Below are 15,230 nucleotides of genomic sequence, written 5' to 3'. Positions count from 1 at the left end.
ACCAAAACCACCTTTGGAACTCAAGGATAGAGAAACTGAATGGAAATCAAGAAACTGAAAGAACTTTGTGACTCATTAGCAAAATACTTTCAATTTGCTAGCAGGATCAGAGGGTTTCCCAAGCTGGGAACTGTAAGAGTTTTGATGCTGACACAGCAATGCAGTCTTCTTTACTGTCCCTTAAAAGGATAATCCAAAGCAACCTCTTAGTAAAGGCAATCAAAGTTTATTACAACATTATCAGACAAAAACGTGAGTGTCAGAACTGCTAAATCTCACAAATAGTTAATGCTTTGGATTATTTTTGCCCTTTGTGCAACTATTTCCAATACTCACAACCATGTCCAACAAATGCCAGGCCATCAGAGCTACATGCTGGGTGTCTGAAGAGAGCGGACCAAGTTAGAAACAACTTAACCAGCCCTGAAGACAGGCCACCACCTGAAACAATTTGATGAAGACCAACACAAAGCTTAGCAGACCAGCAGTGCCAAGCACTCCACCTAAGCTAACCTACCTATTTTTTTCTGTTTTATTAATTATTGCCTGTCCATAGCTTCAGAGGTATAGAAATCATTAGAATAAGACAGAATTAAACAAAGGGCCAAAACAAAATGTACATGGAAATACAAATTGATGTAAGGCCTCTAAGCACGTGCAAGTCCCAGGCTTGGGCTTCAGCCCTCTTATCCTCAGAATGAGGACAGACACTCCGCAGCTCCTGTAGCCACAGAAATACTGTTCCGTGCACATACATTGCTGAACAGCACTCGGACAATGAAGCTCCTTTAAGCAAAGCAGAAGGAGACGTTCCCAGAAGTACCCATGCATCAGATGAAGCTATCTTGCTTTCCCAAATGCGTTATGAACAAATTACTTGGAAGCACAAAAGAATGGCTGTAACCAAATACTAATGTACACTTAATGGACTGCAGGTTTTGCAGGATGTTTAAAGTTCCCCCTCTGATCTCTCTGAACTTTGGCCTTCATTTGTTTATACAGGCAGAGGCCAATAGGTCATACCACTAAAATCAGCAAATTGTTTACACATATGGCAAGCACACATCAAGCAGAAATGCAGTCAACGCTACAACCATACAAAGCACATTAAAGCAATTACTTTAGTTAAAATAACAAACATACAGTGAGTCCATATGTGATCAGGAGACCTTGCAGTGCAGTGAAAATCAGGATGAAGCAAGAAATTAATTGCCATTTCTTCAGAAGCCAAAACACATGTTCCATCCAGCCTAACCCAAGGCACTCGCCAACAACAGTGGTGCTTTTTCATAAAAAGTGGGAGTCTTTGATATCACCAGTGTCAAGTTTTTATAAATTTTTAAGTGCAACTTCAGCACTGTGACAGTTAATACTGCAAAGAATATACAAGTTTACAAAATGAGGCTGAAGGAGCAGCTGAAGTCAGGCGCTCTCCAGGCGCGCCGTTGGCTGCGTTTGTTTGAACACCAGACAGGGCTCTGGTGCCCGTGGCCGGACAATGCATCTCACCAGAGGCAACAGATTGAGAAGTTCTTTAGTCAATTGAAATGCATTATTCTCTCAGTAATTTACACTAGCTTTAAATCTCTAATTTATTAATTAAAAAAAATTAAATGTTTTAAATACTCCTTAATTTCTAAGCCTTTAAAATTATTTTAACCTCTATAGGGAAAGATCTTTTAAAAAGCCTCTTCAAATAGCATATTTCACATAATAGGAATGATTTGGAATTCAGAAACATGAAGCCCTTGAATTTTAGAAGTGTGAACTGAGTATTAATATAACTCTATGCTTTGTTTTGTTTTAGTGGACAGAGGAATGTATTTTTTGAGAGCAGTTACATGCTCTCTGCTTAAGAGAAAGCCAAAAAAAGTAAAATGCAATAACTACAAGAAAAGAGGAAAAGCACCGACATCTGAAAGAAACTAATCACTTTGTCTTAGTTAAATACACTTTAGCTGTTGAGTTTGCTGAAACCAGAGGAGGGGAAAAAAATTATCTTCAAGATGTTGTATGAAGGCTTTAAAGAAAAATCAGTGACATACCCAGTAATGATTTTTAAGTATTTACAGTTGCTTTTTATTGCAAACCAGAAACTATCTTCTTTAAATTTCATGTCCACACTACACATGCAGACACAAACATCCATATGCATAGGAGATGCACTGTGCTCTTCTGTAAAATTGCCCATTCTGAGAAAAGATAACTGTGAACCTCAAAGAAAAATTATCCTTTTTTAACGTTACCTATTTCTGTGCTCAGAACACATTTTGGTTTCATACAAATTGTTTTTGCAGAATAAGATCATTTGGTTTGCCAGCCAATGATACAGCCAAACAAGTGAGAAATTGCTCTACAGAGCATTTAGATCCTGAAAATATCAGTGCCCAGGCTGAAGGATGTAAACTGCAAACACATCAGGACTACTCAAGTCAAGTCCTTCTGAATAGGATTAGTGTCTTACTAGAGTCTTCGGTAAAATCTGCTGTATTACATGCTTAATAGCAGCTGTGCCTGTTGGGATACAGCCAAAAAATGTAAAATTAAAATCTGTGTGCAAACTAACTTCCCTCAACAGATAAGGTTGTCATACATACAACATTCCTACGTTGCTGCTTAGAGACACAGTTACATTTTCATTCACTGGTAGGACGTGCACAACTGTTTCCAGGAAGCTGACATTGGAAGTGCATCTGTAGCCTTGGACATCAAACCAACTTGTGTTGTTCAGAAAACAAACATAAAACTACGAAGAAAATCATCCAGTGAGGCAAAGAAATTGGCAGACAGAGAGCTAATAAATAATCTTCTCTTTAAGAAAAGACACCCTGAAGATATGCCAGGTCTGGAAATTCATTACTTCTAGAAAGTAATATTCACATAAGGCATAGAAATATTCTTACATTATTCATCACGAGTTTGACAAGTTTATGGAATTTGTGTTTTTTTTAGGCATGTCTGCATGAAAATATAGGTATAGCTTTGACTAGCTGATATGAAGTAACACTGCACACCCGCCTCACTTAATTACTTCTTTGTTAAGTCCACTCCGAATGAGAATTACCAAAAACATTTTATCCAATGTTCCTAGTGAGTAATGCTCCCATTGCAACAGAGAACCAGTGGCACCAATGCTGAAGATGTGTAACTCAAAACCAGCCCTACAGAACACTGGCCAATACTCAGAATACCAAATAAAATCCTGGAACGAGCATCAGCATTTTATCTTCTTTATTTCACCACCAACTAACATTAAAAAATAATGTTTAAGCTGAAAGAACCCTCATAGTTCTGTAGATGAAGTGCAGCTGTGTCAGTAATTTCTGAAGTAGCATCTCCACTGCTTTAACCCTGAATTTCGGCGCTGATGATTGAAATGTCTCATTTCACACTTTTTGTGTTGGAGGTTTTTCAAATATATTGAACACCGTTTTGATAACAGGCCTGAAGACAGATCTGATTAATCAGTCCCACCCCAAAACAGTTGAAAGTGAAAGGCTAAAGTTATTTACATTCTCTGCATATACAAGAATCAAACAAGGCAAGGGGGAGCTTTGATCCAGTCCTGTCACCATTAACAGGGCTTTTCATCTTTCTTCAAAAGACAACTGCGAACTGAACCCGAACACAGGGCCCGTGCTCTGCCAGGGCTTTGCCTGGTGGCTGTCCCCTGGAAACCACAAGATGCACCACTACTTGCAGCCACGGAGCACTGGGGAGAAGAGATTCAAGGACAAAGTACTGGGAGAAATGGAACACAAAACGATGACTTTACCACCAGCAGACCTTACCACCTTTTACAGAGTGAAACACCACCCTGGATAAAGGAAATCAGGTTGCTATCTGCCTCTCCTCAGCTACGCTGCCTTTAGGAGAAAAAAAATGAAGCCATCTGCACATGGAGCTTGTGATAAGAGAGGGGAAGAAACTTCCAAGGCTGTAGACACACACAAAGTAATATTTTAAGGAGATATATAGTTCATGAGGAAATTCATATGAAATCATAGTCAACATCGACAAAGCACACACATTTTTGGCAAAAAAATAAATATATCAAAGGATAATCTATTGCCCAGCATAATTATTTGTACTGAAGCTTGGATTTATGCTGTACTGTGCCTGACAGCAATACAGATAGAGCAAATCTGAAAATAAACATCCTTTCGACTTCTCATACAAACCTGTGAGAATCAGTTCACATTGCTGAGCAATTCCAGCATCGTAGCTCCAGCAAATTCAGTAAAGGATTAAGCAAGGCTTTGAAGTTTTAATTTCTATTTTAGAGTAATAAATACAATATTCAAAGTGTATCTTTAGATTACAACATCCACTTCAATATTGAGAACAGAGATGCAGTAGCTGTTTTTCAAGGTTCTTATTCCTTAAAAACAAGATACACAGGGAAATCAGCAGAAATGTGAATACAGCACACTAGCACGATTTTCCTTTTTTCCTTGAAACTTTAAGATTTGACAGTTGCCATGCTACCTTTATGAGCGACAATGGGAAGAAACAGCACAGGTAGTCGGGGAGCTACTGAACTTAAAATTATGCCAACACCTTCACATGGTTCAGGTCAATGACAACTGCATTCCCTGCTAAATAAATAGACTAGACTAGACCGCAAAGTGGAAAACCCTGTTACTTGTAAAGCTAATGAGTGCCTTAGATTGTCTGGGGAGTCTCTATCACTGTAGGTCTTACTAGGTCAAAGCTGCATAAAACACGACGTGGCTAATCTTACAAGAGTAGGAGCTTGAGACAGTCTTTGCATCTACATGCATTGATCAACTGTGTACAACCAACTTCAGGTAATCTGGGGATTTTCTGCATTATTACAATTAATTTATACAAGTAAAAAAATATATATAAATATTCAACATTCACCCAAACAGACCATTTCAAAGACCATTCACCATCACTACTGAAGTCAAGCACTTAAATCTGACATTTCCATCCTTTGGAAGAGTGATGCTGCACCTGATGTCCCACAGTTATTAATAAAGCAGCCTGCCTGAAGTTATGAACAACAGCAAAGTTAGTTAAGAATTAATTCTTAACAGGAGCGCAATAACAACAGAAGAGACAAATTTATCTGGGGAAGGGACAAAAGAAGCTGGAGGACTGAAAAACACCAGAAGAGCTCGGAGAGAGATGGACGGGGCAGGAGGCGACTGGGGCAGAAAGCCAATTAACAGAGTGGCATATTCGAGTGACAATGCAGTGGTTTCAAGCTGCTGAGAAAAGGCTGTGAGTCAATTAGAAAACATCAACAAATTAGGATTAGAGGACAAGAAACATGCTTAACCCCAGGAAAGGGGTGGGTATGCCAAGGAAAACAAAGAGCCCCAACAATGAGGTACCTGATTCCTAAAGCAGGAACTGAAAATGCTTTTTCCCGTTAAATTATCTTGGAAACTGAAGATTGCTTCTTCACAGCATTAGCTGCTTAATTACTACCACTTCATCCTCTGATTGCATGTCTGCAGGGGAGATTCTCCCAAAGATCTAGCAATACTGCATCTTCAGAGTACATTATTTCCACCGCAACCTCCAGAGTAATAAATTATTTAAATAACATATAAAACAAACAGGTTTATCTAAACAAAAGAACATATTCATTTAAAAATTTTAATTGAAAACCATCTGGGGGAAAACCCAGCACATCTGATGAGAAACTGTATATTTCTCCTGACAGTTAATTCTGCAGTTCTGACTTAAATTTCTTTGTAATAAAAGGGCCTCTGTGGCGAAGAGTCCATATTTATAATTACCATTTGTCATGTGTTACAGACAAACCAGTGTGAGTTAAAATAATAGGAAAGAAGAGCCCAGAGCTCCAAAGTTGTTATTTCAGCTGAGACGCATAGTCCCCTGTTTCACAAAGCATATTGTAAACACACAAGCCAAGGTCTGGAAAGCACTCAAGGGTTAAGTCATGGTCTTCTGTGAGGCTAGGAGCACGAGGTTTGAACAGATCCCATGCCCCAAAACCTCTGCAACTTTACCAGCAGCAGCAGGAAAGTGCCCTGAGCCATCTCCTCCCTTGCTACCCCTGCGGCACCAAAGGGGTCAGGGAACCCCAGGTGCCTCGCCCTGGTGGGCTGAGTGGTGAGCAGCCCAGCTGCAGAGAGGCAGAGCCAAAGGTACCAGGACCACATCTTCCCCAGGCAGCCCAGGGGATGAGAGGAAGCGCAGAACCCAGAACCTTGAATTGCTGCTGCTAAGCCTACACAGAAACTGATCTGCACCCTGAAGCTCAGCACACCTCCTACAGACAGCCTCAATTTTACGTGTCCTCCTCCCAGCCAGGGAGCCCGGGGGCTTCAGCCTCCCCTCACAGGACTGTCCTCCTGCCCTCCTGCCACCTTGTTGCCTTCCTCTGGATGCTCTCAAGAGCCTCAACATCCTTTTGATGTAGTGGAGCCCAGAACTGCCCACGACATTCAAGGTGGGGCCGCACCAACACTAAATGTAGCAGGAAAGTCACCTCTTTGATGTATGTGTTTGAAGCACATACTTTGAATAATACTTCTGTTTCATCCGGGGATACAAATAGTTAGAGATACTTTTTTAAAAGTGACGCAATAGGTTGCAGGCTAATGGAGAGTAACGACTTAGAGGAAGCCTTGGCACTTTCGTCAAGCACTGATCACTACAAGGACCTGTAGGTTAACAACACCTGAACTTGTACACACAAATGCTTTCTGTAACTTGGCATTACACTTGTAGGCAAAGTCTTTTTCTTTTCTGAGCTGTAAATGCTTCCATCTCCCTGAACTCCAGATAGGCTTGTTTTCAAAATTGCGTAATGGCTACACAAGGTCTAGCACAAGAACTGCAATGGGCCATCAAGCTTCAGAAGCACTCTTCCACACCGAAACAGCACAAAGAACTGTAAATACTGCACAAAAGAAAATTAGCTGTCTGCTATAACATATTTCAAAGTAATTATACTATTATATAAGGCAAAGTCAAAGTTACTGTTTTGAAATCACAATTCCTAATTTTAGAAGCAAGAGATTTAGGCATAAAAAGCAGCCAATATCCCAAATGTCTCATAAATGTAATTCTTGGATCTATGAAAACATCAGTTTAAGACAAGATGGCTAAATTCTGAACAGATGAGAAGAAGGAAGTTATTAGGATACTATTGTTTCTATTATAAAGTCTTACAGTCTATTTTCAATCTAAACATGAGTTATTCTTTTTGGAACTTCAAAAGACCAAATAATTCTAGGAGTAAAAGCGTGGCTCTGCTGAACTTCAGACACTACTCCCAGACAGCTGGCTGGGCAATTAGCCCCAAATCTTGCCAAATCACAAGAAATAGTTTAAGGATTTATAATTAGAAATATACAAATTGGGGGGGGGGGAGGGTGGAATTTTGATCTTCAGTTCTTACAGTTTACTCAATATGTTGTAATAAAAATTTCAGGATTCTTTCCTTCCACATGCAATTTCGAGACTTCTAAAGCTCATTTAAACATGAGCTTATCCTTCCTTATTGCAACCACGCAACAATCGAGAGTTCAGGCATACATGTGACATGCTGAAGCTTTCTCTAAAATTGTCTGGATCACATGGAGAAAGCGCCTCTAATTCGGACACATCCCATGGTGCATCCCAAGCAGAGAGCACCCTCCAAAGCAGCAGCTGCAGCAGCCTGCACTACGCATCCAGGGGAAGCGTGCTCTGCAGGAGGAAGAAATCTGAAAGTGACACCAGAAAGTCTTTTGAGACGTGGCCAGAAGGCCAGCACTGATGCACATCCACAGCTGTTTCTCCACGGCACCCATGGGCACGCTGTGCTGACGTGGGCACACAGCTGCTCCCAGGACCAGCGCTGCTCCACCACCCACCCTGCCAGCTCTCACCCACAGGGATCACACAGTTTTGTTTCAACCAGTTCTGCATTGCACAGCGATGGCTGGAAAACCTTTCTGCAGCCTCTCTGCATTCGCTCTGCCTAGGAAGACATTCAATTCTCAATTTTGTACCTATTAGTCTCATAATTCAACTCCGTATGCATAGCTTGTGTATTATTGCTAACGCAGACGGACTGTGTTCTGGATGTTCCTCCACACCAACACAGAACAGGGCACAGCCAGACCTGTAACACGTACTGCTGAAACCCAAACAAAAAAAACAACAACACTGTTCTGTTGGGTAGTTTTAAGGATCAGAATAAATCATTGTGCTCAATTCATTTACTCAATGAGCAGGTTTCCCAGCACAGCACTGTCAGGTTGTCCTCCCGCCGCTTTGTTTAAACACACAAGTATTAATGTGTCGGTCATGATCTGCAGTGCACAAAGCGTTTCTGTATTTTTGGGTTCCAGTCTATAAACAGTCTTCAGGACTCCTCATCAGACAACAGACATAAATAGCCTAGCTGGTTTTTAAACACACACGTACCCTGATGAAAAAAGCATCTGAAAAACAACATATACTGCCTTTGCTGTGCAATTGTGCTGGTTTTTTTTTGATTATTGCAATAAGCAACGAGTCAGAAATCCGATACAAAATTGACACTGAGGAAACAACAGCATGATAAATACTGATAGCATTTGATAAAAGAAGTTTGACCAGGGAAGAACTGAACATGGTTATGACGAGCGCTCTCCATCCTGCCCAGCTCCCTTCCCTCCCAAACCCTGACACACATTTGCAGCTCTAGGTCTCTCAAACAGGAGTGAAAGACTGTCTTGTGAAAGTCACAGCCTGCCACTATGTGATGCTCAAAGTAGCTTCTGAAGCTTGTGGAAGGCTTTAAATCAGAACTTTCAAAATTGCTTTTTTAAATCACACATATTGTTCAAATCCTTTAGTAATTCCAAATGGTCAGATGGACTTTCAAATACTATTGTTTCATATCAAGTGCAACTCTTGGCTTGAACTTCAGCCTTGAAAAGATAAAAAACAAAACAAAACAAAACAAAACAAACGGTAGGACTTCATTCTTCACTGCTGGAACTATCAAGGAGACAATCCCCATGCACACAAAACTTACCACTTCAGCTCCGTATCACTTAACCCTCTCCTCTCCTCTGCTTTACCTTCTGCATTTTACAGCTGCCCAACCACCCCTTCCACACGAGCAGCAGCTCAGTTAGCTTTCCACCACCCCTTTACCCGTTCTCAATTCTCTGTTCACTGTTCCCTACCCGGGCATCACAGCCACCTCTGTCTCAGGGCCATCTCACTGCCACAGCCGACATCGATGACTGCCCTGGGGCAGCCTCCTTACTGCAGCTCCAGGCTCGCAACTTTTTAAAAACAAAACCAACACTTCTTTCTACACCCCAAAACTGCCTGAAGAAAGGAGTTCATTGAAACACTAATCCATTCCTGAATTTATTTTAGGTTCAGATGATTCCCCACAGACTAGTAAGACTCCTTAGGAAGTGTGTTTCTGCACAGAAACAGGTACATTACAGACATTCAAACTATATAAGACTTCTACTTGTCCACTCCTCATTAAAACAAACAAAACAAAAAAAAAATGATGTTCAGTTCTTTAGTTAGTTTTGCTCTTTATGAAAGTAGCAGTTTTACCACACAGGAGCAGTACTGACAGTCAAAATAAAAATATTATCTGATACCCATTTAAGTTACCACAGAAGTGATTGCATACAGATACAAAAATATTTTTCTACCTGTGAAATACAGCACTCAGAAGGTACCAATGTTTCTTGCCAGCCAACAAAAAAGGGAGGCTGCCTCCAAAATTTGTCAGAAAAGCAGGATAAAGGTCAAATTGAAAACTGAAGATCTTTAATAAGATTTGGGTACACCTCCTTTCACTTCATGTTTATTGAAGGAAAAGTAATATTGCTCACCTCCTGAACAATTTCTTATGCCCAACACACACAAACTGTTCAGAAAGAAAAGCAGAATTCCTCACCAGCCCTCTAGAGACCCTACGATAACCACTATGGTATGCTATGCAGGACTTCTTACAGCTATGCTTCTAAAATAAAAAAAAATAAAAAAATAAAAAAACAAGCAATTTAGAGTCTTTAGAAATATTTTACTTTAGATAAAATATTTTGAAAAACTCTGATCAAGAAGAAGCAGCATCTCAGGTATGTTTTCTATTTACCAATCAGCCATCAGAATACGCTGCATCAACATCTTCAAAATTACACAACAGGTACAAGACAAAATTCTGTATTCTGAACTTGTGTAGTCTAAAATACATATTAACAGAGCATCTCTTATATTTTCACTGAATTGCTTTCTGAAAACAAGGTGAAATGCAAAGTTTACAAGCACAACCCTGCAATACCTTTAAGAATTAACCTTGAGGCCTTTAAGTATTGAGAGGTCTTCTGTTTAATTAGCAAGTACTGAAAACGCTCAAAATCCCTGCAGCCGAGGTGTCCATTTGCTCTGTAAGACACCACACAAACAGCCACCGCAAGCTGCGATGTGCGCCTTGAGCAGTGTCAATCAGCCATTAAATAGCAAGCTACGAGTCACCGTTGGACAGCACAATTTCAAGAACAGCTAACTTGCTACTGCCAGATCTACCAGAAGCGGCAATCAGCAGCATATACTTATATATATATATACATATATACATATACTTGCAGGAAAAATTGAGAATCCATAAGGTTAAAAAGCGGGCAAGCAACAACAACAACAAACTCCACGCATACATATGCTTGGCTGGATAGAAACGCTTTTAGCAGAGAAGAGAAGGTGTTTGTTTCAGAGCACCAGCGAGACAAGCTACTCTGGTTTCTTGAATGCTGTTTTTGTTGCAGGACGGTAAGGGATCAGTGAACATGTGATAACAAATGACGTGACTCCAGGATGTCAAAGTGCCTCACGGCAAAGTGGCTTTACACTTCCTCTTCACATGATCAGGTCAGCATTCAGGCTGACATAAAAGCTTAGTTTACAAGTTTACTCTTAGCCATGGGTTCATGCTTGAGCCCGACTGTTCTGTCTTCCTCTGGGATCATCTAAGGAAGCTATCCTGCCTTTTCCAGCAAAACTATCCCACAAGAGACCGGATGGGAATTTTTCTTTCAGCTGTCTCAAAGACCACAGCTATGCTTCCCTACTTAGCCCCTTTTATTTTATAATTTCTACCAAACTCATTCACATCCTCGTCCCTTGTTTTCATCTTTCTAGGGCTCCCTCGAGCAGCCCTGCAGAGGGTACAAAAGGAAGGCAGAACAACTCCTTCTGAGGACATGGTGGACCGAGCTGAGCAATACTTTGCTTAGCTTGGCAGATATTCCCAGCATTATGAAAACTGCTTTCGCACACAAATATTCAGTTTGCAAAAGCATCCCTCCCCCACCAGCCTCCAAAAAAAGTCTGTAGCAAGCACTCAGCACACAACTCTGCAACATCTGAGTAATTGCAAAATACTTATGATCCTCTGATATTCTCTTATATGAAAGCACTCAAGAAGCTATTTAGCATTTGACTATAATAACCTGCAGGGCTTTTGTGGATAAAGATTCTTCCCCCCAGTGCCTATTACAGATGCTTATGAAAAAGCAATCTTAAACAGGGTCAAGTTCTTTAATTATGTTTCTACTTTGCATGTCAGATGCAAGGCTAATGAGCAGAGAATTAATTTGATGGGAAAAAAAAATAGACCATCCCAACCTAATTGAAAAGAATTGTAAATTCCTTTAAATATCACTAATTGAAAGGCTGAGGTGTTGTACACTTGCTATCAGATTATTCCCTTTTTGCACGAAAAAGTTCCATTCATAAAGTCCAAAAAACAAGAAAGTTTAGTTCAGCCATGTGCTTCTGCTAAATCTATATATTTACATTCACAGTTCATCCTATGGATCAGATAACACAGTATTAGCAAGAACAAGGTTCCACTTACTGCTACCTTGTTCAGCCTTCCATTCCACAATTCCCAGCAGCAGATAAGCTGCGTGTAGGTAACTGGGCACAACCCAACGTGCGCTGTGCTGCAGATGGATCTGGCAGAGCACACTTCTTCCCAAACAATGAGAAGAACTGGACAAAACCCAGTTCCGCAGCGCATGTTCTGGTGGGCTACTTTAGGGACACAGCAGCAACATGCTGCTCCTTACTACCTAAGGTATTTGATTTGTCCCTTTATATCAAAAATAGCTAAAACTTACCCAATAAACTGTGTTTCTGAAGAAGAAAATACCCTGAGAGAGCACCTTCTGAAATGAACCAAGGAGAAGGGCTCAATTTCAGAAAAACTGCTGAAAACAGTATTTGATCTGAGTTCCCAGATTCTTGGGGATCCACCACTGCTTCTGAGGGCCCTGGGAAGACAACTGCAGAAAGAAAGCCCACTGGTCTGAATTCAAGTATGTTTGCACAAGTTCCCAATATCACCATAAATTTTTATAGGATTCACAAATCCTATTTGAAAACCATAGATTTAAAACACATCCTTCAGTAAACAAGAGTTTTACTGTTAAATACACTCTGGAAGTTTCTCAAGATTTTTTCTTCCCCTCAGTCTGTTCACTTTCTTTGGACACAGATTTCCTGCCACTAGGCTCGCTGAAACAAAAAATTCTTACAACAGAAAATATTTTGATACAATCCATACCGTTGTTAGCTGTGTGCAGTAACCACGGATTGCAATTTACTCACAGTGGAGAGTCCTCCTCCAGTACACTCAGTTCACAATGAAAAGATAAAGAAAATAAATCCTACATGAGAAGAGTTGAAAGATAGTGCAATGAAGAAATACGTTAACACTTACGGTCAAGTCCATTGATGTATCTCATTGTAATTTCACAGTGCCCCCAAACCGCACTGACTATGGGGTAAAGTTTTTTCCCTTTTAGTCCTCTGAAGGCCACTCCAAGATACTGTCCATCTACCATGAAGCTGAGCGTCCCTTCATCCATATCCAACACCACCAGTAAGGAGTCTGGGAGTACAAAAGACTCATCTGGTTCCAAAAAGACTGGATACGTGACCCCAGGCTGGTTTTTACAATTGTGATAGAGTTTGTTGCGTCCCAAATCCCAGCCCCACGATTCGCTATTGCTACCAACCAATGACGTGTACCCCACCGAGTGCAGCGGAGCTTCGGCTGTGGAGACGCCCACCACAGCGTGAGTTCCCCGTTGCCTCGTGGGCCAGTGGATTTGCCAGACGTGGAGGCCTCTCGTGTAGCCGACTTTGCCCCGGATGCAATCTGTGCTTTGGGCAACTGGGTGTCTGTGAAAAGTCAGTTTATCGTCTTCCTTTACAAATATATTTAAAGAGCGATCTTCATTGTTCCAAGCATGTTTATATTGGACCTCCAGCTTGGCAGGGGGCATGTCCAACAACATGTCCAGCCGGGCGGGCTTGCAAAAATCCGGGCCTCTCAGCTCTCGTTTAACAGGTCTATAAGGGGGCTCCCTCACATCCACAGACTTTATGCTCCCTGAGATTTTCTGGCCCATTGCTTGGCTGCAGATTTACAAAGGAGAAAGAAAAGTTGACTTTGGCCCAACGTTACCTCATGAAAGCACTTTTACACTGAGCCAGTGACCTGACAAGCTGACTGGATTTACTTCTCCTGTTTGGAGCTTTTTAGCAGCAATGTTTTCAGAGAAAAAATGTTCCTGAAAAAAAGCAGAAAGTTTCCAGTTAGTTTAAGAAAGCCAATAGAAAACCCACGACATATTTTTAAAGAACAACTTCTTGTAACCCTGGTAGTTATTTTAAACACAAAAGCTCACGAGTCACCACTTTTTGTTCAGTATCCTACAACGCTAAGCAGACTGCCAGCAGCGTACTCCGAGCCCACCAGTGCACAGAGCACAGACAGTCATTTCCTCCAATTCATAATCGGATACAGACATTCCCCACCTTCTGCCCTTCCACCCATTTTGTCTGGCCAGGTTTGCAGCAGTCTTGAAAAAGGCATACAGTATTCCGCAGCAACAGCAATAAACTTTATGTTCAGCTGTAGCTTCACTTTCACTTACGCCTTTTGTTTCACACTCTCAGAAATTGTCTCCTTCCATTTCCAGCAGTTCTCTTCCCCAGACCCTTGCAACACAGGGCTTCAGCATCTGCGCTGCCATCACAAGAAATGCAGCCAACAGCAAACGGCAAAAACAGCAAAATTTAAAATGTTTATTTTAGTGTATGCTGTCCTTAAGTAATTTAAAATATATATTTCTTTTTAATAATGGAGATTAAAAAAGAGGAGAAATGAGAGAATAGGAGGCATGGAAGGACAAATGAAGAAGGGCAATTTCAGTTCTCTGGCAGACATTTCTAATGGGCAACTGCTGCCAGAGCAGAGATTCCTCGTACTACTGGAGAGCAAGCTAATCTACATTTTCTATATTGCAGTGTTAGGCTGATAAGAAGGACTGGAAGACAGTAAGACACATTAAAGGGAACAGACAATTTTGAAATGTAGTATTTCTGTGCTTCCACAAACAACATGGTAATTCAGCTGGAAGTTGTCAAAAGCACCCAGAAAAGATGTTTCTGAAGCTGTGTACGACTCTTTGCAGCCAGGCGAAGTGCCAAGTCCTGGCATGCCCACCTATGGCTGAGGAGCCCCCCTGTTGCTTTTTACTGACGGAGCGATGAAGTGTTTTAAGAAGCAGCAAAAAAATCACCAAACTTGCAAAAGCCTGAACAATCTCAGTGACAGCTGCTTCTCATAAAGCACCAAAACCAGGCAGGGGCATGAATGTCTTGCAAAAAAAACGTCCTGCAAGACTGTACTTGGTAAGCCACAGGTCCACAGTTTTGTTTGTTTTCTTTTAAGAAATTTTACCCCAGATGCACTGTCTCACTGTGAAGATCATTTCTGAAAGAATACAAGCAAGAAACATGTACTGACAGTGGAAGGAAAAAAAATACATGCCTATGAAAAGAACACCTGTAAAATTTACCATCCATTCTGCCACGTTTTAGAATTGAACAAAGCCTTTAAATTATTTACAATGGCCAATACTAAAGAAAGTGTTTTCTGCGTATATTAAAAACAGAAGTTATCTTACTGAAAAATTCCAAGGTACACTCTTCCAGGTTGATGAATATCTATAAGCTTCTCATACATGGCTGGCATACAAATAACAGTCTTTCAATGTAACTTGTAAAAACAGTAAAAATGTCTGTAAAATTGGGTTAACTTGTAGGCATATATCAAGTTTTCTTAAGAACTAAGCTGTGGTGCTGAGAAAAGCATGCTAAAATACAGCCTTTTCCCCCCAGCCCACTAAAACTGGACACAGAAGACGTGA

At 40.9% G+C, this 15,230-nt stretch overlaps 1 protein-coding gene across 18 annotated transcripts in view; it reads right to left on the bottom strand.

The window, feature by feature from the left end:
- The window catches only part of SPSB4 (splA/ryanodine receptor domain and SOCS box containing 4), a 143,388-nt gene that overhangs the window by 54,664 nt on the left and 73,494 nt on the right, over positions 1 to 15,230 (bottom strand). For 12 of the 18 annotated variants that reach the window (XR_014588369.1, XR_014588370.1, XR_014588371.1 and 9 more), the window contains 2 exons: positions 12,731 to 13,586; positions 12,129 to 12,293 (listed from right to left, as the gene is read on the bottom strand). Coding sequence is in view for 15 of the 18 variants with exons in the window: in XM_083849269.1 (XP_083705395.1) it covers positions 12,129 to 12,293; positions 12,731 to 13,424 (859 nt within the window). In the remaining 3 variants the exon portion in view is untranslated. Of the gene's footprint in view, positions 1 to 12,128; positions 12,294 to 12,730; positions 13,587 to 13,952; positions 14,045 to 15,230 lie in introns of all 18 variants that reach the window. The other 6 variants (XM_083849265.1, XM_083849267.1, XM_083849268.1 and 3 more) reach the window with 3 other exon arrangements.

This window comes from Anser anser (genome assembly GCF_964211835.1).
Source record: "Anser anser genome assembly, chromosome: 9".
In the NCBI taxonomy this organism is placed as follows: Eukaryota; Metazoa; Chordata; class Aves; order Anseriformes; family Anatidae; genus Anser; species Anser anser.
Note: the sequence above shows the minus strand (reverse complement) of the source record. Positions and strands in the feature narration are given on the sequence as shown.